The sequence below is a fragment of the Haliaeetus leucocephalus genome, unplaced genomic scaffold (assembly GCF_000737465.1).
Source record: "Haliaeetus leucocephalus isolate CR32 unplaced genomic scaffold, Haliaeetus_leucocephalus-4.0 Scaffold295, whole genome shotgun sequence".
In the NCBI taxonomy this organism is placed as follows: Eukaryota; Metazoa; Chordata; class Aves; order Accipitriformes; family Accipitridae; genus Haliaeetus; species Haliaeetus leucocephalus.
In genome coordinates, this window is record NW_010972731.1 from 1123567 (window position 1) to 1151307 (window position 27741).

The 27741-nt window shown below is 39.9% G+C and overlaps 3 protein-coding genes across 3 annotated transcripts in view; 2 read left to right on the top strand and 1 right to left on the bottom strand.

Moving 5' to 3' along the window:
• LOC104833488 (chromosome unknown open reading frame, human C16orf62) overlaps nt 1-15263 on the top strand; it is a 59085-nt gene extending 43822 nt beyond the window's left edge. The window contains exons 27-31 of the mRNA XM_010570165.1: nt 2386-2525; nt 4488-4653; nt 6421-6539; nt 13887-14033; nt 14611-15263. Of these exons, the coding sequence (XP_010568467.1) occupies nt 2386-2525; nt 4488-4653; nt 6421-6539; nt 13887-14033; nt 14611-14709 (671 nt within the window). The 3' untranslated portion in view covers nt 14710-15263. The remainder of the gene's footprint in view (nt 1-2385; nt 2526-4487; nt 4654-6420; nt 6540-13886; nt 14034-14610) is intronic.
• Nucleotides 15264-18521: 3258 nt separating this feature from the next.
• On the bottom strand, nt 18522-26292 carry KNOP1 (lysine-rich nucleolar protein 1). Its single transcript, XM_010570567.1, has 4 exons — nt 25864-26292; nt 21762-21830; nt 21187-21264; nt 18522-18833 (listed from the first exon to the last, which is right to left on the bottom strand). Exons 1-4 carry the CDS (start codon nt 26290-26292, stop codon nt 18522-18524), a joined length of 888 nt encoding a protein of 295 aa, XP_010568869.1.
• Nucleotides 26293-27085: 793 nt separating this feature from the next.
• Nucleotides 27086-27741, top strand: part of IQCK (IQ motif containing K) — a 28877-nt gene continuing 28221 nt past the window's right edge. The window contains exon 1 of the mRNA XM_010570569.1: nt 27086-27143. Coding sequence (XP_010568871.1) covers nt 27086-27143 — 58 coding nt within the window. The remainder of the gene's footprint in view (nt 27144-27741) is intronic.

Consider the following 27741-nt stretch of genomic DNA (forward strand, 5'->3'; position numbering starts at 1 on the left):
CGTATACCTTGGATGAATGCGCTTTTAGCGTTCCAGCGTAAGAACGATTTTGTGGTTGGCACAGATTGGCTGAACTCGTAGCAAAATGAACACGTTCTCCTTCGCCAGTACTTCTGGACTACAGAAGCAAAGCATCCATCTCTTTAACAGAAAACGTAACTAACCGCTTTTGTGCTCTCTTGCTTTTTTGTCCAGCCTTGCTGCGTTGTGTGGGTGGCAGGGGGAGCGAGGCGAGGAAGAAGAGTTAAAAGTGTGGGCGGGAGCCCCGCGGTCTCCCCGTTGTGCTGAGACGAGCCCGCAGGGTGACCCGCGGTGGCGGCCCTGCGGCGGTGGCAGAGGACAGCAGCCCCACGGAGATGGGGACGGCGGGGCGGCAGCAGCGGGGCGACTGCCCTGGTTAGGGAAGGAGGAGGTGGAAGCACAGAGGAGCTTGTCGCAGCAAGGGCAGGGCCCGGCGAGCCGTCGGTGGCGTGGACGGGTCTCTCCTCATTCCCAGCAGCAGTCGCCTGCGGAGGAGCTGGGCGTGCTGGTCTTGCTGGTAGGTCTGATGAGGGAGCTCAGGTCTCTGAAGGTGCTCGGCCAGATGAGGAGGCAGGTCTCGTCCACAGCAACGGCAGGAGGTCAAGAAGAGGAAATCGAATCAAACTGCAGTTATTCGTAGTGAAGATAAGAGGTTCTGGGTTTGTGCTATGGCAAAAGTTTGGAGGAGAATGTCTAGGACGGCGATTGTTGGGAAAGCAGGCAGTAAATTGAGGTGAGGTACTTTGCAGCTCTTCTCTTTCATTGCAGAGAATGATTGCTGCACAGCTCATTCCTGTCCCGTTACGAAGTAGCTTCAGAAGGCAGGAGTATTCTCTGCACAGACATGGGTACTTTGGTATGCAGACTATTTTCTGAGACACATTTTTTCATTTGTCCGGTCATGTGTCTTCATTATATGGTGATGTGGGGCATGCATTTTTTTTTTTGTTCTGCTGAGACAACTGCGGAAGTGACAGCGATTCATTTACTTGTGCTAGAATGAACATCTGCTGCTGCTTTCCTTCCTCTAATAAAGCTTGGAGAAAGATTGCTTACCTTCCTTTGGGTTGGCTGTTGTTTGAAATAAAGAAAAAACATTCTTTCACCTCAAGATATATGTGCAGAGTGGAAGGAAGATGTTTGACTGAAGGGGTCTGCCTTCTAAGCACTGAAAAGTTCAGAAGGGCTTGAGCATTCATGTGCTGAAAAGAAATAAGTCAGAAGAATTACAGTTTTTCCAAAGCACATGTTTCCCTGGTATTCCTCATAAGCTTAAATTAGATATCAGTTGGTACTATATTTAGCAAATTTGCTTGGAGTCTCATGTGCTCAAATGAATTTTTCCAGAGCAAGCTGCACTCCTGGAAATGCCCATGCCTGCCTGTCAGCAGTATCTCCATCCCAGCCATATAACACCTCTTGGCTTTCACCAAGAATTCTCTTTTTCTCTTTGCTAAAATTTAATTTCATGGCCTCAGTCTCTGTTCCTGTAAAATAAAGATACAGTATTAATCCTGAAGGATGCTTTGAAGTATATGGCTAAACAACTTGAATGGGATTTGGATACTTGGATATTTTGAAATGTAGCCAGGAAAGTGCAAAAGAATGTTGCTGTCAAATTTTTTTGTCAACTCTTGGCAAATCTAGGAGGTCTTCTAGGGTAAGAGAGAAAATATTGTTGGTTTTAATTTTTGAATATTAACTTAAAAAACTGAGGAATAGATGTTCTAGTGTGTTTTTGTTTTGTTTGGGTTTTTTTGTAGGATTAGAGACAATAGGTATGAAAAACATTTTAATAGCTATTTTGCCAAGGCCATAATGGTGGATGGTTTCTGTAATTCTTGTATTGTGATTCTTGGAAGGAATCATTTTACCTAGGTAACCAGGAATACCTCAGGTTCTGGTACTATTAGTATTTTACTTTTAATGACTGTAAATACTTAGAGAAATGAAGTTGTCCATACTTCCTTGTAACCTTAACAGCCTTTTGTGAATGAATTCGTGAACAAGATAGCAAGATCTTGGCACAAGCATTTCTTTAGATATCTAAAGTCAATTTTGAATCATGTGCTGATTTTTTTTTTTATTATGTATGCAATATATTTGAAACAATGGTGTCCTCTTGTTAAGCAAAGGAGAATTATAATTTCAGAAGTCTTAAGTGATGTGGGAACTTCTTTTGAAAAAACAGCATCACTTGATTACCACAGATTTTGACTGCTGAGTCTTGAGTTTCTTTGCAGTTAAGCATACGTTCATTTTCTGTCGTCTATTTGAAACAAACTTGAAGCGGTCATTGGATCACAGGCATAACTGCCATCGCAGTTGGAGTGATAATACAGCAACTATATTTTTATTTTGTAGCTGATGCTTTTTTCAAAGCTGCAGTGAGCCTTGTTCCTGAAGTGCCAAAAATGATCAGTGTAGATGGAAAGATGCGACCTTCTGATGCCTTCCTCCTGGAATTCCTTTGTAATTTTTTTTCCACATTATTAGTTGTTCCGGTAAGTTTTGTGTGTATGAATAGCATATAGGCTAGTAGACTATTTTGACTTTCCTGTTTAAAAATTGAGAGTAGACTGGGCTTTTGGGAGTGGTAGATGCAGTAGTTAGTTTTCCACGAGCAAGCTGAACAGATTTGTTCATTGGCTGCAAAATCACCCACCCCAGTGCAAAATGGGGAGGCAGAACAATTGTTTGGAGGTGGAGGTACATCATTGCCTCTCCTAGTAGCACCTTGCACTTAACTGGATTTGGGTAGAGTGAAATCTTGCCATCATTTAATTGTGTAAACATAATTTACTGTTTTAATAGATCTGTGCAGAAAAGTGGTATTTTAGCTGAGCGCTCATAAAATCTAATACCTGAGGACGGGAGGAATATAGAGCTCTAGTTTCTATTAGTTTCAGTTACTTTGTTATAGGTTGCCTAATCTTTTGAGTGAAAACAATAATTAGAAGATGTGTTTTGGCATAACCTTCCTCTTCTGATGAATATTTCACAAAATAGTACCATTCTACATCCTTCCAATTTTTAACCAATTGTCAAGTTTAGAGATCTATATGTAATTTTCCTTCTTATATTTTCAGCTATAGCTAAAAGATGAGGAAAAATTGTAAATTAATCTGGAAGACCTGAGATAAAACTGACATAGCCAATGTAGTTTTTTGACCTTAGAGAAGAAAGACAGGCCTCTGACTCTCAAGATTTCACCACAGTGGAAACCTAATGCATGAAGACTTTTACCTCCCTCTGTTAACAGCACTGGCCCTCTCTGAGAAGATTCTTATTTCCCAGCAAGGGTTGGCTTAGTATCATGGCATGTTTAAAAAAAAAAAAAGAAAGAAGGAAAAAGTTTGAGGCTTATTCATTTGTTCTTGGAGAAAGTAGGTTGTTACTCCTCACTGAAACATTCCTCACAGTTTCCTCCTTCCTTTTTTCTTTGACTACATGTTTGGTGAAGCAGCACACGGTATAGTGCTGTCCACATCATCCTCATAATCAGAGCAGTGGATTCTCCTTTTTCCAATGCCACGCATGTTCATGTCTCCCAAGCCATGCATGTTCAGCAGCGTGGAGGTGCTCTGTTGTTAGAAGGGAAAAGTTAATTGCCACTGTGATGTGTCTTTGCTGTCCACTGACTGCAGAAGACTTTGAAGGAAGGCTGTGTCAGAACTGGATGCTGCTCAGAGAAATGACTTGGATCATTAACAGATGATTGAAGGAGGGAGATCCAACCTCTCAGATTCAGTAATGAAGAATAACTTGCAATGAGATACCAGGATTCTGACATTAGCTTCCATAATTTTTTCTCCTATTTACTTTACAGGAGAGATGATCAGAAAAAAATGTCCCCAGTGGACTGTGATTTGTCTTACGTATGTTGGTATCATTGCACCAACTGCCAGCTTGAAATAAGCTGGGTGCAGTATTAAAACTGCTTGCAAAAACTCATAGCTTATGTAAAGCAGATGTCTTTATATTCTTTTCATATTAAAAGATTGTCTGTAACTTTGACTTCCCAGTGTAGGTGTTCTTCTGAAACTCATAATTATATGAGTAATATACTTGTTTCTATAGCTTACTGACATTATTTTAATAAAAAAAACCTACCCAGTGTGTTTAATTTTAGGCACTTAGCTGTTAAGAAGCTGACAATTTTTTATTATTCTGCCGTGACTACAAAACAAAGCATTTGAAAGTTTGTCTGTGCAGGATGGCTAGATCAAGTTTATGATTATGGGTCAAATGGGCATTTTAGAAGGAAACCGGAACAAATTTTTAAAAAGGATTTGCAGGAAACACACTTAAGAAAAGTAGTTGTCAGCTTTAATTATATTGTAGTTTTTGCTTTTTATAGAGCTGAGTGTGACTCTAAACCTCTGAATGACCGCAAATAATCCCATTTGTGTTTTGGGGTTGTTGCGCTGTTGTTTTTAACTTCTCTTTTTTTTCTTTTTTTGTAGGACCATCCAGAACAAGGAGTGTTGTTTCTTGTGCGAGGATTACTAAACGTGATCCAGGATTATACTTGGGAGGATAACAGCGATGACAAAGTCAGGATTTATACTAATGTTTTGCATCTGCTGTCTGCAATGACTCAAGAAGCATACATCTACCATGTAGATAAAGGTAATAAATAAGGGTGGCTCTGGATCCTTGTGTTCCACCATGCAATTTGGAGTATTGTGTTATCACCGTACCTAGTTAATGAAGATCAATGGTAGTCAATCTTACACAGAATGGATTATTTTCCTGTGTAGGTCCAGATTTTGTAACTTAAAATAATCACGGGAGGTGAATGTACAGAGTGAACAGATGTACAGTCTGTTCTTTAAAGTGAATCTGTGCAGAGTGCTTTACATAGTTTGTTCCGGTGGTGTTGATGCAAATACTTAGAACTGTGAACTTTTCAAGTAAATATTAGAACTTTGTACATACGGAGGGTTTTCTTCTAGTTTAAAGTATCAACTTGATTTATACTTGTCGTTGGTGTTTCATTCACATTTATTAACAACTCCAGTTTTCAGAATGCATAGTCTTTGTTATTTAAATGCATGTACTTGCTGCTTTGAAGGCAGGCTTTCAGTTTTGGAAATTGTGATGGTAACTTACAAAAATCTTCAGAATAGCTAGAAAAAAAAATTTTAAAGATTTTGCATTTTATAAAATGGCTGTAGACTTTTTGTAATAATATTTTGATATGTTCTAAAATTTGAGTGCCTTCTGATCATAGAGAGGTTACTAAATTAAGGTAGAGTATTAACTGAGTCTTTTAAAGCATACTGGCAAGAGCATAAGGCCAAGCTAGTTTGGCTTTTTCTTTTAGTTGCACAGGGCTTTCACAAAGAGGCAGGCTGGAATATATTCTGCAGTTCTTCCGGTGAATAATCTGTCAGAGTTACCAACCATGACAAAATGTCCCTTGCAGTTAGCAGCACAGAAAATAGTTGTCAGTTGAACAACTACTCTATAGTAAATCTGCTGTTCAGATTCTGTAAGGAAACATGGTTTAGCTGCTTTTTCCTTTCACTTCATTTTTTATATGACCAAAATAGCTGCATAATCCCAAAATAAGAAATCTAAATGAATTAAATTTCAATGGAGAGAAGCATCGAAATATAAATGAGTAAATTTTCCCCTGTAGTTGGATGATGGTTTTTTTTCTGGGTGGACCATGTACCTTGGCTTCTTAAAATGAACAGGGCATGACCTTTTATCTTATGTGCTCTCTGATCTATTCAGAATACACTTAAACTTGCAAATTTCTTGTAAGTTACTTCTTGGTAAGACATTATAAATAAATGAGGCCAAAACACATGTTTAAAATCACAATTATATAAGCTCTAAAAACTTCAAGAGCTCTCTCCCTCCAAAATTGAAAATACACTTTCTGAATTTCTCTCCATGACTTTGAGGTAATCAAGGTTTTATTTTAAGGAAAAAAAAAAAAATTAAAATGCAGCTTACTTTGACAGTCTTGTTTTCACTAAGTAAAACATAAACTGTTTGGCCCAGTCCTGCTGCCATTGAAGATGATGGCCATACTCTCATAAACTAATGGGAGGAGGGAGTCTGTCTCTGTGGAAAAAGTGAAAATTGACACTGTATGTTGCTTTGCATTTAAGTCTAGCAGATATTTTTAAACCTGGCTGCATCCAGGAATACAGGACTGGCTTTAAGCTAGAAGATTCTTTTCAGTCTTTTATTCCTAAAATCAAGAGGATGTAGTAGGCAACCAAGTGGTAGGCACTTACACAAGATTGTTCTGTTTGTGTTTCATGGAGGAAGGTCGTTTTATAACTTCCAAATCCGGTCTTCTATAAATAGCTGGTGTTTTCAGTAGCAAAAAAATGCATAGCTTTTTAGCCAGACCTAAGCTTGAATTCATCTCTGCAGTTGATTCCAATGATACCCTGTATGGTGGAGACTCCAAGTTCCTGACTGAAATTAATAAACTGTGTGAAACAGTGATAGCACAAATCCTGGATCATCTGAAAACCCTTGGAAAAGAAGAGGTATGTTCTTACTCAGCTTGATTCAATACAAAACCAAAATTACTTTGGAGTTGAATAAATGGACCACCTTCTTGACCATGCATTGGTCTTTTAAAAAGCTCCAGGAGCCTTACAACAAGAGGAAATTAGGTAATTTTACTTTTTTAAAAAGTGAGTCAGTCACATAGGCAGGCTTGTGGTGGAGAGACCTAATGATGTGAAAGAGATTATGTAGCAATTATAATACGTTTTTAAGATGCATGCTAAAGTTACCTGCTTAGCTGTATGCTGTACATGGATAGTCTGACAGAACCGACAAGCAGTAGAAGCTACTATGGTATACTCTGTGGTATTAATTGTGGCAGTGCACCAAAGGATGTGATTCTGCTGCAGTACCGAATGATGATTGCAGAGCAGCATAGTGAGGTTAGAGTTAGCTTTAAATTAACTGGCTTGAGTCCTGGTGTAGTTTGGTTATGGAAATATGACGCTCAGTGTGGGATAACTTTTTTTGTATGAGAGTCTTTCTGACTAGAATGAGCTCCACGATGCTGGTATTGCAATTATTGGCTTAAGAGAGAGAACTGGAGACAGTGCCACAGTCACTCCTATGATTGCAGTACAGTTAAGCCTAAAATCTGCTCCATGTCTGTCCCTTCTGTTGTGTCCTCCTGGCTGTCAACTTTCTCTGTCTGTAAATAAACCGTATTTTCTTGCTGGCTAAGCTAACAGTAACCTGCAGTGTCCAATTCTGTAATGGGCAAAGTGAGAATTCACAGTTAGTCTGTTATTGGGTGAAATACAATGGAAACCACCTTTAAGAGGTAAAAGTTTCGGATCCCAGACACTAGGATGAAGTCAGAGAGGTGCAGAGGGAGGGAAAAGGTGTTTTGGCTTTATCCTGTTTTTAGTACAGGGTTATATTTGTTCAATATAAAATAAAGAAAACTGTAGACAGCTAATTGGATTTCTTGATTGGAGTTCAGAGGCTCTGAGGGATCAAATATAGCTTAATGGATTGTATGTGAAAGGCAGGTGACTAATGTTTTCAGTATTACTGAAATAATGAGAACTTACTGTTCTGCTCATGTACCTGTTTCTGAGATTGAACCCCTCCACAACTTCTTAATCACCCCTTACTAAGCCACTGTATATTGATAGAAATCTTGTGGCTTGTAGGCTGAAATGGGAGGGCAGGGGATGATTAATTTGATGGAATTTTTTAGATAGCCTGTTTGCACAGTAGCCTGTAGTGTTAGCCAGTACAGAATGTGTTAAGTGATGCATATTTGGAGGACACTATGCTAAGTTTAGCCTTTTCTCTGCTTTTGCTATCCTGTTTATCCTTCCTTGAGCAATTGTAGAGATGCAAGATGAATAAATCCTTTTGCTCAAATGCCTCTACATCATTGTACACATTGCTGCAGTGAATAGGAGTTCTTTTTTCAAAACAATAGCAGCAGAAAACAACCATTCTTGCACAGCTAAGAATGTCCAACCAGGTATTGGAAAGAGATTTTTAACAGAGCTTTCAGGACTGTAGGTTGTGTATTAAGGATTTTCTGCATCTGACTCCTGTATGGAGTATGTGGGTGGGAACGCTTGTAGGGCTTGAAATCTGTGGTTTCTGAAAGCCTTCCCTCCCCTCCCCCCCCACTTTCAAGCTTAATACTATGAGTAAAGAGATCCTGTGTTACTTCACTGAAGCAGTTGTTGCATAGAAAACTGGATTTAGAGCTAAGCAGCACGGATATAGGTCCTTGCCCTGCATTTGCCTTTGTGGTCTTGGATTTACTGCTCTGCCCATCCTTATTTACAAAGGGGGAGCATTTATTTTGCTTCGTTGAGTAAAAGTCCTTGAGAGATTTAGATAAAAATTGTTTTGTGAGAATGAATAGTTTTTTGAGGAAGCTGTTGTTGCTGAGGAAATAGAGGCGACAAGAATATTGTCAGAGACCTCTATTTGTGCTAAAGTAGAACCAATTATGAAATCACTGTGGTATTTGGATTGCTTCAGTGTTGGTGACCTTTTATTATTCATCTTCTTGGCTGCTCATTTAAGTGAACAAGCCTCTGATGATTCTATGTTTTTATTGGTTCACTTCCTTTAAAAGCAATAAAGGAAAATAAATTTTTCTCACAAGAAAATGCTTTCACCAAAGTGGCAATTTGGAAGAGAACAATGCATCTTATGTTAGCACAGTGTGGTCTTTTTGCAATATTAGAGAATGCTTCATTTAAGTGACAGTGTTGGAATGGAAATTTTCAGTTCTGGACAGTTCTGTAAAGTTCAAGCTGTTTCTGGTCATGAGAGCATGTACCAGTGAATCCTCTCTGCCTTTGTGTGGGTGGAAGACTAATCTTATGCTCCAGGTTTCTTAAAATGTAAATACCTTGCCTCTTGCTACTCAGTGATAAATGTCCAGATGGAGTATGTTTTACTCAAACACGACTTTTGATGCAAAATGTTAGGAGCATGTTGTTGTCTCCTTGGCAGTGCCATGTTAGGATGGCAATCTTCCCATGTACCATATGATAGATACTGGACTTCTTATGATAAGTATCAAAAATGGAGCAGTAGAAAGCAATTCCTGGGTATGCTCTTGAAGCTTGTCCTTTCAACACATCTGATTTTTAATTTTATATAAATTTATAAAAACTTCAGTTGATTTCACATGTGTTTGATTACTGAACTAGAAGCAGAGTTGGACATAGTTCTCTGTGTGTGGGTATGTTTTGAGGAGAGGTTGCTCATCCTGAAGAATTTTGTGTCCTTCGCCAAGATTTTCTAAAGGTGGTTATAAACACTATGTTCCTCTGTGGGAGGAGGGAGGCAAGAGAATTTACCTGCTGCAGTTTCCAGAAGACATTGTGGGTGGTGGAGGTGCCTGTTTCGGCACACTTGCAGCATGCCTGCTGATGGCTCAGCAAGAGGGTGGGTGCACGGCAGTGAGGAGCTGTGGCTGGTTGGTGATGGCACATCAGCTCCACTTCTTTGTCACAGAGTTGGAGAGTCCTAACTCCCAGGTGAATCCTTTTATTACACCATTGTCGCTGGCATGGTGGTGGAGGTTAAAGACTAGAAATAGTTTCATTGGGAACATTGTTTCTGCATATTTGTAAGATACTTCCTTGTGGTGGGTTGACCCTGGCTGGATGCCATGTGCCCACCAAAGCTGCTCTACCACTGGCCCCCTCAGCTGGACAGGGGAGAGAAAATATAACAGAAGGCTTGTGGGTCAAGATAAGGATAGGGAGAGATCACTCAACCAATTACTGTCACGGGCAAAACAGACTTGACTTGGGGAAAATTAACTTAATTTATTGCCAATCAACCAGAGTAGGGTAATGAGAAAAAAACCCCAATTCTTAAAAACACCTTCCCCCCACATCTCCCTTCTTCCCAGGCAGAATTTCACTCCCAGATTCTCTGCCTAGCGCCCCCCCCCCAGCGGCACAGGGGGACAGGGAAACGGAGAGTGGGAGTTGGGGTCAGTTCACCACACACTGTCTCTGCTGCTCCTTCCTCCTCAGGGGCAGGACTCCTCACTCGTCCCCTGCTCCAGCGTGGGTCCCTTCCCCGGGCTGCAGTCCTTCAGGCACAGACTGCTCCAGCGTGGGTCTCCTGCAGGGTCACAAGTCCTGCCAGAAAACCTGCTCCAGCATGGGCTCCTCTCTCCAGGGGTCCACAGGTCCTGCCAGGAGCCTGCTCCAGTGTGGGCTTCCCAGGGGGTCACAGCCTCCTTTGGGCACCCACCTGCTCTGGTGTGGGGTCCTCCCCGGGCTGCAGGTGGAGATCTGCTCCATCGTGGACCTCCCTGGGCTGCAGGGGGACAGCCTGCCTCACCAGGGTCTTCCCCACGGGCTGCAGGGGAATCTGCTCTGGGGTCCAGAGCATCTCCTCCCCCTCCTTCTGCACTGACCTGGGGGTCTGCAGGGCTGTTTCTCTCACATGTTCTCACTCCTCTCTCCCAGCTGCAGTTTCTGTGCCGCAGCAACTTTTTTTCCCTTCTTAAAACTGTTATCCCAGAGGTGCTACCACGATCACAGATGGGCTCAGCCTTGGCCATTTATCCCATGTTAGGACAGTTGTGTAATGAAAGAGTTGAGCACCTGGTCTGCCGCATCCTGCTCATGATCTTTTCCAGTGAACTAACAGATGTTAAAAGGTTCCCAAAGAGCTTCATGCAAGAGCTTTTAAGGAAAGGCAAGGCTGCCCGTCATGGCTTTCTTTAGGAATATTTAGATTTGGATCACAAGAATGTAACCACCAGCATCACAGTAGTGCTGGAATGAATTTCAGGCTAGGTAGTTCAGGTAATACTAGCAAACAGATGCTGTATCAGCACGGAGACTTGGCCTAGACTGATATATTTAGTACCGTGAAGGAGCCTCGCAGGCCATGCTGAGCTCTGTGCTGCCACAGATGGACTGTTAAGGAGTATCAGAGCCAGTTACTTTAAAGCTGTACATGGGAGGCAGCAGCAGGCTAGACACACCTTCAGAGGAGCAATGTATCTAAATGCACAAATGCTTTTCTAACAATGCTGAAGGTATCCTTATGACACAGATGTCTGGCAAAAGTCACTGAAAGATAGGAATGAATATTTGACTTGCTAGCCAGAATTTTGTGAAATACAATATTACATGGTCCACTGTATGAAAGATCCTAATGTTTTCTGTTACGCTGTATGAAATTTGGACATTGCTCTGCACTTTGCTGGAGGGGCTAGGACACAAGGGGTCACATTCTGGGATGATGTAGTTTGTTCTTTGTTCCATTGTCATCAGCATCATTCCAAAGATTATGGAAAATGCACTGCCTAGAAGGCTGGCAATTCTTTTTGGTGTGGGAATTGCTAGCCCTGTGATGTATGTGGTTGCCAAATAGCTGAGCTGTTGCTTTCTCCTTGCTGCCTGTGCATGCATCCCGTGAGTTGGAGTGCCACCCGCAATTCAGTCGCAGTTACGTCAGCAGGCTTGGCAGCATGCTGGCATAGATATCTCCCTCGGGTTGGAGGTCAGTGCCATGTTACACAAATATTCCTGTTCATCATCATGTGAAGCCTCGTCTGACTCTTGTTCATTTTCAGATGTGATGGGATTTACTGTGTACCTGAGCCTGCCTCTCTCTTCACTTTGCATTGTGTAACTGATGACTAGATGCCAAAATCTTGTCTGTTACACCAACCCCAACACAATGAGTTAGTGTGCAGCTCAGTTTTCCAGCTTTTTTATGTGATTCTAGATCCTTTTTGAAGTATGATGCTTTTTAAAGTACGTATGTTTCAAATTAGTCAAAATGTCATCCTTATTTTAAAGCATCGGTTTTGTATTTGCATTGTTACCGCTTGGAAAACCTCACTAGTTGATATTCAAACTGGAGTACTGCTGCTTTTGCATTCTGCCCAATAATTTAACTGTCCCACTTCTTGTGAGGAAACCTCCAAGCAATTCCCAGAAACCTCTTTGAAGTCTGTATTCAGCAGAAAACACACAAGCATTAGATGGTCAACGGGAAAAAAATTATAGGTAATATAGGTTATTTTGTTGATTCAGGGTACATGGTGATGTGGCAGGATGCCTTGTGAATAATGCAGCAAAGCATGGACTAGCTGGCTGTACCCTGTATCTGTTTCTCCCTGAAGGATGTTAGTCCTACAAGAGAAATACTACAGTAATATTCAAGCATTTAAGCATAACTACTTTCCCTTTTATTGTCTTTTTGAGTTGTATTTCTGCTCTTTGTGTTACTACTACTGGACTAGACTGATCAATTATATTTCTCTTTCTGATAGGGAGTACAGTTCAGTGCTCCCAAATGATGGTTGTAGTTTTAGCCTATAAACAGGTTTTGGAGCTCTTGAGATGGAAATTGCTAATGTAGATAACTGTTACAGGAAAAGCTGTCTTCCTGGTAGTTTCATGCAATTAATTTAGTGCTTAGGGAACTTGTCCTGGGGCCTTGAGCAGCTCTGGGCATTGCATATGCATGTGTGTGTGGGTGCATGGTTTCTGATGTGTCAGATTTTTTCCTGTGTGTACAAATCTACTGTGTGTGTCACGTACATACGGTAGCAGTCTGACGCTTCTAGTTTGGGGCATGAGCCAATTCTTTAATGGCATGGCTTTCTCCTTTTCCATATTTATCTGAAGGACCGATAGCTCAGTGTGTGCCATTTCTTTGATTAACAGCATCTGACCTCTCTTCTGCTGGCAGTGAGAAGGGAAATCTATTTACTTTCAGTCCCTTAGGGAAAGGGCAGAGGCTGCATGGCTGCACGGGTATCATGTCAAGAGTGCACAAGTCAGAGACCACTGCACTCCTCTTTCCCCAATCTCTGCCTCATTCTTCCTGTAACTTCCTATCTGAATGCTGGGTATTAGCTACCCTAGCATATATTGAACTGAGAGGGCTGAAGTGAAGTACTACGTTCATTAATTGAGGCGCTCAGCTGACAGTTTCAACTGCTCTGCTGGTTTGGTTTCTGTGTAAGATGGAGCTACGCCTTTATCAGTGTTCTTTCTTGAGCAAAAAATAAAGGACAGCTGCAGCAAAGCAGTATAAACAAATACTATGACTCAGATGCATCCAATAATAATTCATCCTTTAGGCTTTTAAAACTTATTCTGTAGGAATAGGTAGAATCTGCAATAGCATTTTAATTACTTCTGTTTCCCAGTCACCCCAAATCAGGGTGATAGCACCCTGTAAGCTTAGTGCAGGACTGTCTGTGCCCCAGAACTCCTCCACAGAGGCTGAAGGGCATGGTGCTCCTCCATGGTAATTACCACGAAGCAGGGGTCCTCCTGAAGGTCCCCCCCTCAGCAATTTTAGGGAAAGTAGCTGCAAATATGGTGCAAATATGTTGGTATCACTGGAGTTTCAGTGAAAGAATAGCAGGGAAAAAACATCTTTGGATAAATAAAGTAGAATAGACTGCTGGAGAAAGCCTGAAGTTGCATTAATCTAGATTGATGACAGTGGTCTCTAAAAAATATACAGCTGTGGTGAACTAAGCGCAAGGTCGGTTAGTGGGAGGGTGATTTCTATGCAATTGTAGGGAGTCTTGAGTTAAAAGTGTGAGAGCTACATGCTGTGCTGTGCCAAAGTGGTAGGAGATGTAGGAGTTCTGTGTAATTATTTTATTTACAGCAACTTAGGTTGATTCATGACTATCACTACTTGTTGCATTTTGAATGGAATATGAAAACTATGCCTGTATTCTTGTGTCTGTAATCATTGCTGTGTATTACAAAATGAGTGTCTGCCCCTTGCACTTCTAAGAGTTCAGAGAACCTGGCAACGTTATGCTGGATATTTTGGGATGACTGAATGGTAATACAGGATTTTTTTTTTCATTATAGACCCTAAAGCGACAAAGCCAGTTGGCACTCTATTTCTTTAACACTATTCTAGCTCATGGGGATCTACGAAACAACAAACTAAACCAGCTTTCAGTCAATCTCTGGAATCTTGCTCAGAAACATGGCTTTGCTGACACCAAGACTATGGTAAGGAAAACAGATAATGCACAGAAATTTTAGTTCTTAAGATCTTTTTCAACTCCTCATTTGGGAAAAGGTAACATTTTCTTGATCTGAATAAACCTAACCTCTTTACAGGTTGCTCTCTTAAAAAAAAAAACCAAACCAAAAACCAAACTAAATGAGCTTAAAAAAAACACCTTATTTTTTAAATGCTGCTTAATGAATAAGCAGCTTCTCTTATTTCAAGTGGTCTCTATCTTTCTAGCACTTTTAAATGTATTTCACACATTAAGGAGCCTGGAAATGTCAGGTGCTATAACTTTTTTTTCAGTACAGAAAACTATCTAAGAGAAGTACAGCATTTTTATTTAGTGGAGGAACTGCATGGTGTAAGTGTGGGCATTCTAGAGCCTTTAAGAAAGATGTACATGATAATGACCTCTGGAGTAAGAACTGCAAGTGTTCATGTAGCCAGTGAAATTTAGGGAAAAATCATGAGAGTGTCTGTTAAAACACCTGCATATAGATTAAATGATGGCCTATGAAAAGAGGAAAGAGAAAGACACTAAAAATCTCAAAATATCTTTCTTTTCATACCCAGGTGAAAATGCTAGAATACATCAAGAGGCGAAGCAAACAACCTGAAATGAGTCACTTCACAGACTTGGCCCTTCGGCTTCCTCTGCAGTCCAGGACCTGATTAATGCCTCATTCCCAAGGAGTCATCTGTACAAGAGAGCATGTAGCCAAGGCCAAAAATCACTGATCTAGATTTTGACTGGAGGAGTTAAGCATATTTTTATTTTACTTAGTGTGACAGATTTACTTGGACACAGGTAAAGGTAAAACTGTTCTGAGTGCAATAATTTAACCTGAATTTCTGTTTCCAGTTTTACCACTATACTCTGATTTTAAATGCTGATTTAGATTCAGTAAATGGTATTTTGAACCTTTATGGTTGCAAAAGCCTTTTGAAATCTAATCTGTTGTCATTTTAGCAACAAAGGAGGAAGATAATGTGTACGGATCAATTCACAGCCTCCAAACTTCATCCCACTTGCAGAATAGTCTTTCTCCTGTGTAGAAATCAGCATTTCAATATAACTGTTGTCTTTCTGCTTTGGGGTGCTGCCAACATTTATTTGGTCAGTTCCAGCAGAAGAAAATAATGGCCAAGGTGTTACTGTTCTAATTTCTACAATACACTTTCACAGGTCTGTTTATGCTTTCATTTTAGTTCAGTGGTGTTTTGTAAAATGGAAGGAATATTTAAGTGCTGTCTGCAAAGGAAAATGGAAATGTATGCAAAGTACTCTATGTTCGCAAAGTACGCTGTCACTGAATAAAACAATTTGCAGTTCATTTGTTTGTTCTGGGGGAGTTTCTTTGAGTATACAAATTTATCACCTTACCCTTGTGGAATTTAGTTACATGTACTGCTATTACACCTAATAAAATTTCACTCTCGCCACTTCTGTCGCACAGTAAGGAACTATGTTGAGACCTTGCATCTATTGCTGCTTTTGCTTAGTGATAAGTATTTTAATGAGCTAAATCCTTATACAGATATTGAAGATATATTTTTGCACAAAAATGTTTTATTTTGTTAAGGCTAAACCAGTAATCAGTCTTGCTAGAACCATATATTTAAGGATTAGCAAGCTGATAATAAATACCACCCAAATCATTAAACCATTCTTGTTGCATGTTTTTCATCTCCTCAGTGGTTATTGAAGCAGGGTACATCTAAAATATGTATTTTGTGTTAAGGTTGTAAAGAACCAAACTAGGACCCTTTGGTATGTAAGCTGAGTAAAATTGCAGAAATACAAGCTAATTATGAAGCTAATTATCAACTTGATACATAACCTTTCCAACCTTTAGTACATAGGTATTTTAACTATACTGTTTCCTTAAATCATTCTGTATAAAGCGCACATAGATAATGAAATGATAGTACTGCATATGTTACCATGTCCTGCTTCAATTTAGCTTTCCTTCTTGCTGCAGCTGCACAAAACAACTCTCAACAGCACATAAGATGATTCTTCCTGTTGGGCTTGGAAACATAAACCACAAACTGGGTAAGTGGGATTAAACTCTGAGCTTTCTAAACCGCCAAGTGGGTCACACTAAGCAGCTGTGGTATGGAAGAAATCGCCCTCTGGGGCCAAATGTACTGCTTTAAACCCGGTGTGGAGTTGTTCCAGATTCTGTAAAATGGAGACTCTTAACAGTAGGCTTACAAATGTCCCAACCATTCCTCTTCCCCATGAAGGCACCGATTTTTGCCTGTTCTCTTTTGAGCACAGTACAACTTTGGTTTCTTATTGATGCAAGGCCACCATAAGAAATGTTTTCAGATGTTTTATTACTGTTTTTATTAGTGCAAAAATAGCTCAATGACAGGCAGAAACCTCTGATTAGTTATCAGGAGCAAACTCTAAACACCTACCTTAGAAGCTAACACAACCACTCTAATAAACTGCTTTTGGCTTAATTCCATGTTAGAGCAAAATTAATTTTATTTAAAGCACTCTACTTATTATAGACCTCCTCTTTCTTCTGTATATAGCAAATATACAATAGGCCAGACAAAGTTTGTCTGCTTGAAAAAAGCTGAGTTTTTTCCCCAGGTACGTGTCTCATTTTCCAAACTACATTTTCATGTGCACAGTATTACCAAGACCAAGGTGCCAGGTCATCCACAACGCTATAGTCGAGCAACACACTGGTATACGTTATGCAATTCTAGATGGGAAGGTCCTTATCCAAAGGCAAGGCTAGGACTAATGCCACCTTCAGCATCTTCTCAGTGGCAGTGCAAGACCAGTCACTACCCATCCAAGACTGGCTCTGCAGCAGAAAGCTGTACATGCTGTCCCTCTCCTCCTAAATGAAGTCACTAGTTGACATTTTCCTACCTGTTCCTTTTTTTTTTTTTTTTTTTTTTTTTTCCGGGAAAAGAGGGGGGGGCCTGAATTCAGCAGTTGTTTTAAATCAGAAGAGAAAACAGAACCTCCACTACCTGAATTTAAGTAAAGCAACAGCTGAAGCCTAGAAGGGCTGGCTGAAGCGAGCCACTGAGCTTTGAGAGCACTGGTGCAAAACAGACTCACCCTGAGGTAGTGGTGGTTTTAAAAGACACTTTAAAGGACAAAGTTTCCTCAAAGACAAGTTCAGACCCTGCAGGAAGTGGTTCAGCATCTCTCTCTTCCCAGGTATGGAAATGGATTCATGGCAACCCCTTAAGCTGGAGCCCCTGCATAATCTTCACTTCCACTCAGGAGCTGCCCAAAATGCACTGGAACCAACTGCTGGTTTAAGTGCATTTTCTGCTGGAGGCAGCTGCTTTCAGGTAGAGCAGTCCACTGGAGAAGCCTATTGTGGAAAGTGAGTTTGCCATAAAAGAACAAGAATTTAGTAGTTCAACTGGCACGATCTTATCAAAAAGGACAGGTAATTTGGCAGAACAACAATGAGCCGGGTAAGTAGATGTAGTAACCTAATTCTGGGAGGCTGGCGTTCCCCTGCAAGTCGTCCACTATTGCACTACAGCAGGCATGGACATAAGAGATGGTCACCTTGTTCTGCTTAAAAAACAGAGCTACACTAAAACTTAATACTGTCTCGCATTACAAATGGCACAGCCAGTAATAAAATACATGACAGTTTTTCCACTTTTTGTAACTTCAAGCAAGACACTGAGAGACTGCTTTGGACCCCTAAATTCTGAACACGATGTAAACAAATGTCTCATATTTTGTACTCTTATTAAAAAGCCAGTGAAAGTGCAGGTTGTCTGAAAAGCCAAAGGTTAGAAATTTCATTCAGATTGATGTATCATGAACCCAATAAGCACATTATTAAAATCACCTTGCTTCCTATAATTTAGGAAGTCTAGATCCATATATTTGATGCAGCTATCCAGAAAGTGTTTACCTTCATTTACAGGTAACAGCTGCTGCTTGAAAATCCAACTGCCAGAGCATAGTTAAAATATAGAGGATGTTCAACGCTACTCATTATTATAATGAAGATGCTGATATTTAAGAAACTACTTTGAGTTAAAGTCTCCCCTCATCAAATTTGTAGGTGTAGCAGTAGTGTTTCTTCAAAGTAAAACGTTGTCATTTTGTACCACTCACTGAGTGTAAAAACGTGAAGATTTTACAGAATACTAAAATCCTTTAGGATCACTAAGATGTAGCTAAAAATAAGTTTATGAAATCAGCATTTAAAAAAAATTTACTACGTTTCAACTTGTTGCAGGCATTGCCTACCTATCTTCAATCTCTGAAAGAGGCTATATCTTGTAGAGAACATTGTAAAGGTTTCAAAAACTTACTGTTCAGCTCAAGTGAGGACCCAGCTTCACATATCTGGCATATGCAGCTGAAAACTTGTACTAAAAGTGTCTCATAAATTGAATTCCTTAAATATTTTGTATTTTATTTCAAGTAAAAAGAAATTCGCCTGTTGAATTTTCATTCCTTTTATTACTTCAGGGTTTTAATCTTCAAATTTTATAGATCTCGATGTATATTTGTCTATGTATACTTTTTTGTTGGCAGCAGGTTGAAATCCAAGACCAATTCCTCTATGTTGCTTCAAGTCCATTGCTTTATCGAATTCCATCTTCAGAGCCTGCTGTAATCTCTCCTCCCCTTCCCTGTTCAGAGCCATGTTCGGTTTGTTTGTAGTTGCTGAGAGATTTTGGATAGGTGCAGAGCCCTTTTTAAAGCCACCCATCAGTCTAAAAAACTTCATTTCTTCCTCAGAACTTTGAAAAGCAGCTGTACTCCACTGGCCAAACTTGGTATCCTGTGAAGCAAAACAAGGTTAACACTAAAATTAAATAATACCAAGACCAAAGACGACAATTTCTGGCTGTGTGCCATGAGAACAGAACCAGCTAAAAAAACCTGACAGAGCTGACAAAGCCAGGAAGCAGTCATTCCAAGGGTAATACCTCTCGGAGAACATGAGGAAAGAATGACATAACCCTGCATGAGTGCATCTTCATTAGCATTTCAGTTCATTTAACCTGGAGACAGGGTTTAATGCACTTCAGAATCTCCTCTGCCTCTGTCTTTAGGAATCTTGGCTCTTCTGCTTTCTCAAAGAGACAGACATTGCCCAATCATTTCTCTTATTCCAAGACAAATGTCAGACTCAATCCTCTTTCACTCTGTCACTTCGTACGGCTATCTTTTCATTTTCCTATTGCCTAGTTAGATAGCTGTTGTTTTCAGCAGTGTTTTATTATGTCAGTTTTGGAGATGGTATTCAATCTGGCTCATATGCTCTAAGTAATATTTGCATTCTCATCCCACTAATTACCACTAATATTGCAGGGGTGCAAAAACTGAGGGCATACCCTTATCCAACAGGACTAAATGTAATACTCTTCAAGCCTCCCCTCCCTTGCAGTTTGCTGTATTCTTTGTATTTGCTGTATTTGCCTTTCACTGCATTCTTTGAACTAGTTCACTCCTTCTGAGAATACAGGCAATGTCCAAGTAAAATCAGAATTCAGCTGTTTGTGGATAACCCAAGATAAATCATATGGTTTACAAAGTTTATGAACTTTTGGCTTACCTGAGAACAGCCTTCATTATCTAAGGGTCTTACTTGACTCCTGAGCTATGGCTAGGAGCTGTGCAGTCATTTATAACTATTTTTGGCAGGACTGCTACTCCCAATTTTTCTGTTAAAACTGGGAGTGATATTAAATGGAAGAATGTTTGATCACTAATTAAATAGACTGAGCTGGCTACATCAAAGGAAAAAATGTGAATTTAGCGGTATGTTTATGTAAGCCTGAAATCCTTCCAACTGAACAGCTGTAGCTTGCATGAAACAGTCATTCTCCACTAGACAGCCAACATGACACACAGCATGCTACACACTATTGCAGGCAAGCTCTAGCAGGTTTAAGTTAAAAAAATGCAAGGCTGGAGTATCATTCACTACCACAGGCCAGAATACCTGCTATTAAAAGAAAGCTATCCATAATACTTCAGTATTTTTACCTTGCTCAAAGACAAGTTGCTGTATAAGCCCAGGTCGATGACACGGACACATGCACACATACACAGAAATATATGTCCTCCCTTTGGAATGGGAGACATCTGCACAGGTGCAAAAATAATTATGGCTTGTCAAACCCTGTAATTTTTTTTAAGTGAACTGCTGGCAGGCACTACACATAGCTTTTGCTGCAGCATTTCCAGCTCACTCTTTGTGAAGCTGATGAATTAGTTTTCATAGCTTCTATTCTTCTGCATACTACTAAGCAGAGACAGATCAGCACCAAAGAACTGAGATCCCCTGCCAAGGATGTCATTTTTCTCAATGACTTCAGAGACTATTAGATAGTTGCAGTTCCAGAGCTATTGTGGTCTGCCTCCCACTATGTAAAAAACCTACAGGAGTTGTTTCTGGCATTTGTTTGAGGTATATTCCAACTTTCTAGGCATACTGGCAGTCTTGTGAAAAAAATAAGCATCCTGAATTACTTAAAAAAGCTTTCTCTCCTCCTGAATCTTATTACCCCTGCTAAACACTACTGCAAAAGTTTCCACTACCTTACTGTAAACCTGTCAGGAGGCAGGCTGACTAGGATGCAGAAGCAAAGAATAAAGAATCATCTTTCAAAGAGGTGGAGGAAAGATGTGGAAGTTAGGAGAGGACTGACTGTAAATATCACAGATATGTGTTATCAGTTGTCATCCCTTTTACCTTTCCATGTGCACCCATTTCTGAATGTCTGCAAAGTCTTCTAGATAACAACTCAGATACAATTCAGTGACTGCTGTATCCATAGCCTAGAATTATTTATATTTCACAGTAAGCAGAAAATGCTTCTGGAGCAATTTGTCGTGGCCCGTTCTCCAGAGGAACCAGAGAAAATGTTGCTTTTGAGGACTGATGATAGGAATTATAGCACTGTACAATGCCAACTGCTATTGGAGTTCACTGGTCAGCTCCCAGACTCTCTTGGAATTGTACTAACTTGTTCTATAGCATGACCTTAAATTTACAGTCAGAAGGCAGACTGTTGTGCCAAGCCATGTACCTGAGCCACATACAAAAAAAGAGTGCAGTGCTTTTTTCAGGAACTTTCTCTGGAGCACAGTATTTCCATCAGACCAAGGTCTAAGTTTATACATACCCGTTCCACTTTGGGACTGAAAACCTTAGTTTTGCCAGATTCTCTATCGATTTCTTCTTGCAGAGCCTGCCGCCTCACCTAGCATGCAGAAAAAACAGCACAAGACACTATCTTCTGTGTGTTAAATGACAATTTAATTCACAAAGAAAAGGGAAGAATAAAATAATTGGTTACCTTCAGAATTTTGTAAGGATAATTAAAAAGTCGCATCTGATCCTTTTACACACTCGACATGAGAACTGTGATTTTTCTAGTGGTAGTTTAAATGAACATTTTGCTGTATCAGATACGTTTAATCTTCTAACTGCAGGTAACAGCTACACTGAAACTGCCAACATTGATGAGAGGCAAAGAAACCTGTATTTAACCTAATAAGCTACTTAGAAGCTTCTGATATTGACTGGAGCTGTACATTTTGGACTTAACCCATGGAAGGTAAAGCACATTTTAAGCAGAGCTCTACTTAGGGAAATCTTGGCATAGACAAGCAACAAAGCAGGGTTTTTGTTACAAATTCTATGCTTACATTAAATACTGACTTGCTTTAAACCTTACACAATTAAGACAAAGCATACCTTGTCTATGTTAATTTCATCACAGTTTCCTTTTTTTTCCTGCACAATAGTTACATCATCCATATGTTTCTGTAAAACAGGAAAAAGCTTGTATGAATATTTTTATCCATTCTGTAATTAGAATTTACACAGCTCTGACCATGTAAGTAGTAAAAACACTAAGCAATACAATAGTACTGTCCTGGGGCAAGAAGAAATAGTCAGATCTAAGCGGGAAATGCCATTTGAAACCTGTGTTTTTCTATGGAGAGACTTTCTCCCCAAGGAAGAGATCCTTTTTTTAACAAAGAGGATAAGGGATTTTTTTTAATTCACACATTAAAGTGGACCTCGCAACATCACTGGCACATATAGTAACGTCTGCAGGCAGGGTTGTTTCAAATTAAACTGTTATACAAGTTTAAATTTATACTTGAAATAAAGGACAGAGAAAGTTTAAAATAAAAATAATTTTAAAAATGGTGGTAAGATAACGGCCCCTATGAAGGCACAGGACAAGCTTGAGGCACGTTGATCCCACTAGCCACTTAAACAAACAAAAAAAAACCCAGAAAGTTGCATTGTGGTCTGTCTTGTACAAATGCAGAGTAGATGAGTAAATGATGGTCCCCAAGGAGCTTCTGGTCTGGAAAGAACACAGGGAGAAGCACGACGCATACATAAAGCATCTCCTACAATGGCAGCAAACAGCACATTAGTTCCACATTTGAGAGGGAGGAACAGGGAGCTGATGTGAAGAGACAGAGCAGCTAGGGCAGGAATGGATGGGCAGAATGGTAGGAGGTAAATCAGTGGTAGAGTCCACAAGCAGCCAGATACTGATAACTCTTCCACAAAATGTAGCCCTTCAGCAGCTTTTGCTCCCATTGACTGGCGTTTCTAGATCATTGCCCTCAGCCTTTCTTTTCCAAAGTTGTAATAAGATTTTTGGGCATCCAGTGTAACAGGACAAGTAATAAGTCCAGGATAGTGGTAAATTAGAGCCATAAGCTTTAGACCAGCCTGGTAAAGGTGGCCAAAGGGAAGATCTATGGATACAGCTAACGTAATAATCCAAGCATGAAATAGCCAGGGAGCAGCAAGACAAGGAAAATATTTGTAATACACTTCTGTCAGCAGAAGCTGCTGTTACTTTTTTGAGGGTTTACAGTTTTATTTAAAGCCATGAATGATTTACCTAGTTTTCCAAAGATACCTTTTATACATTGATTTCACACACACACAAGTACATGCACCACTAAAAATGCGAGAACACTGTCTGCAATAAGGAGAGCTCATTCTCTTGGATGAAAAGAAAAAAACAACAAAAAAACACCCCCAATTTACTTATAGATGGCCTGGTACTGTCTTTTCAGATTTATTAAAACAAGCAGGAAAACTGTTGTGACAGGATTCTGCAAACAGCTGCAACATATTGGTTTTTTAGCTGGAAGGTTAAGTGGCAGACAGGGATGGGTGCACCCCCATCCCTGCTAATTCACAGCATGTCGCTGACCTGCTGAAGGCTACTGCATGGCAAAAATTACTCCCTGTGGAGGTGTGCCAATCTTCCCTCAACTTCATGGAAGGGGTGCACATTCACACGTGGTAGGATTATGCTGTCTGCAGGCAAACAACTTCAAAGAAGTAAACTGAGTACTTGCTTCTCCTCACTCTGCCCAAGTTGACTGTAATGGCATCCAATGGGAAAAATATCAGTCATTGATATTAAGTGGGTATCACTCTATATTGTCTTTAAAAACTTACTCTTTTGCTTGCTGCACAAGCCAAACAGAGGATTTTTCAAGGCATGCAGCAGTGTGCGTGACACACTGTAGACTAGAAAATGTTTCAGGACTATGACACAGTTAAATGCAAGACCAACGTTATCAGCCATTTATTACAGCAGTGTCTTTTGGCCTGGCAGGAACTAGATTTCTCTAGAACTGATATACCCAGACTCCTCAATCTTCAGGAGAATTTCTCTAAAGTACTTTTTATTATTAAAGGACAGAGCTGAATATGGGAAAGAGAAACAAAACACGCATCACCCTACACCCTTCTCCTCAACTGTTTGTAAGGTGTTTGCTGTGTTTTCCATTGTAATTGGTCATGCAAGTTTACTTGTCATTGTTAGGCTTATCTTGCCTCCACAGAATGTGAGCAGCTGCAAAAATCCAAATAATGTCTAACAGTCTCAAAAAGGCAATGTCAATTTAATTAGAAAATATATCCCAGCAATAAAACCACTTTGTCCTTTGAAAGGTCAAAAGGAAGAATCTAAGTAAAAATCCCCAAACATCTGCTCACCTCATGACTGATAAGCATACACACTCCCAACACAAACCTTTGTGGAAAAAGCCTGTATCTGGGTCTCCATGAAGGCTGAAGAACCTGCTTATATAAATCTATATTTAATTATTAGCACTAGACACCAGAAAGCTGCCATGTTTCCACAGAACACGAAGAAACTGCATATATGAGTGCATAACAAAACAAAGCACACCATGAAGTGTGGTTGAGAGGCAGCTAGCACTGTGGCTTGCTCTGTCCCTAGTTTACAAAAATCTTCAATGATACTTTATTAACTAGTGCTTGACTTTTAAACAAGCCAAGCATTCCAAGTTCTTGATAAAAAACAACTGGAGTGCAGTTTCCCATTACCTATGAAAATAAAAACAAGCTCCTAATAACTTGCAATGAGCTGTTTTCAAAGTTGTTTAAGCAGCTAAAAATATAGATAGATACCTACTGAATTTCTGAGCATCTCATAGCTTAATTCCCAATGATAACAAGAGAGGTTAGGCATGTAGAAACTAACTTTAGGCACTTAAACAGCTTTAAAATATGACCCTACTCAGATTAAAAAAAAAAAGTTAAAGCAATAAACCCATATCTTAATAGTCTAATTTTTTGAAAAAAAATCAAAGAAGAAACCTCTGTATTTCAAATCTTTCATCAGTTCCTCTCCATGTTTGTTTCACCTCAGAAATGGCAGTACTGCAAGACTTTGGGATGGGCTTTCCATTAGCAGTCAGTCTGGATACAATTCCAGTTACCTTCAGTTATAAGTTACACAGCTCTTATAGCTATTTATTTTCTTGCATAGATTCATTTTTTTAATTAAGAATTTGTGTTTAGGTTGTTCTCTGGTATTTTTTCTATCAGAATTTGTATATCAATGCTCTAGGCCTAGTCTACACTTAGGATTCTTAGGATTTTCTCTAAAGTTTTGTCCAAGTTAGACAACAGGTTTTGGCTAAATTTCCCCCTCGTTTCTAACACTACGTAATTCCAGCATTAACAGCAGTAAAAGCTTGAGGAAAAGTCTAACACACACAGTTAGATGCATTCATGCTGCCAGTGTTACCAACCTGCTCAGGTTAAATGACATGGTGTTAAAATCCTATTTTATAAGAGTGTTGCCACTCTGCTAAGAGCAACTGGAGGAGGGATAGAAGAACATTTATGACTGTACATACTAGTTTTCTTTTTGTGCCAATACTTGCTGTTAGTTGTAATATTTACATTTTCACAATTGAAACACTGGATGACTACAGCAGTAGGCATTAAAAAATACTTTCCCATGTTTCACAACTATTATGTGCTGAAATCAATAGATCAGCTGATCCTGCTTCTCCAAACCCAGAGGAGGCCCCTATTGACCTAAACGTAACCTAAGGGTCTGAACAGGCAGAACAGCCTGCAAAATAGGAAACTGTCTACCTAAAAAGCTTTCACTTCCTTAGCAGGAGGGTGCAAAGATACCCTCTTCTTTACAACTTACCAGTGCCTCATTTCCCATGTCTTCTGTTTTGATCTTTTTCTTTTTTGTATTTGCTTTTGAACCTGGTTCTTCAGCGAAGTCCTGTGGTACTTCTTTTTTTCTTTTTTTTCTTTTTCTGTCACACAGCATATGATTACTATTGCATAACACCCCACCTACAGCGTCCCCTCTGACACATTCAGCTTGCTTCATTTTGCTCTCTTTGTTCTTTTTATTGCTTTCTAGTAGTGTCATTTTTTGGCTTTTAGATGCACTGTCACTGTTTAAAGAAACTTTTGAGTATGTTGTTTCTTCCTCCTCTTTCTGAATCTTCTTTTTCTTTTTCTTCTTGGTAACTTCATTATTATCCTTGATATTCTTCCTGCTTTTTTCTCCAGAAAGTTCTTCTTCCTCAGACTCAACTTTTTGCTGTGCTGAGAGATGCTTATCAGGAACTCTGTGACTGTAGTCTTGATTATCTTCACATGTTAAGGAAGAAATATCTTTGCTTCTCTTCTTCTTCCTCTTGGTCTCTCTGATACTTCTGGAGTTCTCAGTACTGCCCTCTTCCTCTCTCTCTGTCAATGTCATTTCCTGGGAATTCTTTCTTTGCCTTTTTCTTAAGTCACTTAATGCAATGGGGCTATCAGGAACTCCATAGATGTCCTGATTATCTGCTAGTGGGAAAAAGGAGTTGGACTTCTCTTTCTTTTTCTTCCTCTTCTTTCTTCTCACATAACTCTCCCCATCATTCTGGGTGATGTCTGTTCCACAGTTTTCGCCCATAAAAGCTTTTTCTTGTGAAATGTATTTGTGTGTTTTTTTATGAACTTTTTCAGACTGTTTATGTTCACTGTCCTGGATGTCCTCTAATGAAAAAGAAAAAATACCTTTCTTCTTTTTTTTCTTAGTTACTTCACCATGCAATTCTGAATTCAAAGTGGTAATCTTTCGGCTTTTTTTAAAAGCAAATTCATTTTCCTCAGTACCATCTGTATGATGATTTGAAAGCTCCACATCACTACTCTGATTATTCTCCAATGATAAGAAGGAATGACATTGGACTTTTTTTTTCTTCTTTTTGGGAATTTTAATTTGTTCCTCTGATTCTTCTTGAGGTTCTGAATCCAGATGGCCTTCTATATTCACAAAGCCTTCTGAATGTTCTTCTTTGAGTAATTCAGAGCCAAATTTCTTTTTCTTGTTTTTCTTCTTCTTCAGTTCTAATTGGTCTAAACATTCATTATCTTTTAAATTTTCCTTTTTCCTTACCTTTGTTTTTGTCTCAAGCTGGTCATCATCCTCAGTTTTAATGACGGTTTGAACATCTTTCTCAATTTTAATGATAGTCTGGCTCCTACTACTTTTCACCTTTTTCTTTTTCTGTACAGGTTCCTCATGAGCTTCTTTTCTCTTTTTCTTTATTATCATTCTAAAAAATGAAATTAAGAAGTTAGTGCACAGCTTCAACAATATGATGCAAGTCCTAGTCTATTTGGTTTTCCTTTATTCTGAAACCATTCTGTATCTCTCATTGTCCCCAGCAGTCTTTTTCCAATTTCACAATCTGCTTTCCGTGATGGAGGGGACCAGAACTGCACGCAACACTGAAAACAGTGTACTGGAGTGGTCAAGGGGTGAATTTTTTGTCTTGTTCTTTAGTGCTGTCCTAATTAGTTTGTAACTTTCCATCTGCCTTTTTGACAGCTGCCAGTCACGATGTTTACACAGAAAAATGCACCCTCCAAAAATCTTTCGTAAATGACAAGACATGTCCATATATATATATAAATCGCTAAGTACAGTTAAGGTGATTTTCCGCGTATGTATGACTTTTCACTTATTTAACACGGAACTTCACGTTACTGCCCACTTGGCACGACAAGATCCTTTCAAGACACCTTAGTTATCCCCTTGAATTTGCTTCTGATTGCAGTCTCTCACCCTTGCCACCTCCTTCCTTTCTCGGGACGTTTAGGCCTGTGAGCAGGCTGCAGCAGAGAAGCCTTTTGGGGCCCACCTGGTGACACTCCCTCCCCTTGCGGAGAAACCTCTTTCTTCCCGCTTGGTTTCCTGCCTTTTCATCAACAGCTCACCCACGGGATCTCTTTAAGTGCCTCTCGCCAGGCGCCCCGTCAAACCCCTTCCCACGACACCGCTCGGCACCCCGCAGCACACCTGCGCCCCTGCCCTCTCGCAGGGCGCCCGCAGAGGCGCTGACCGCCCCCTCCTCCC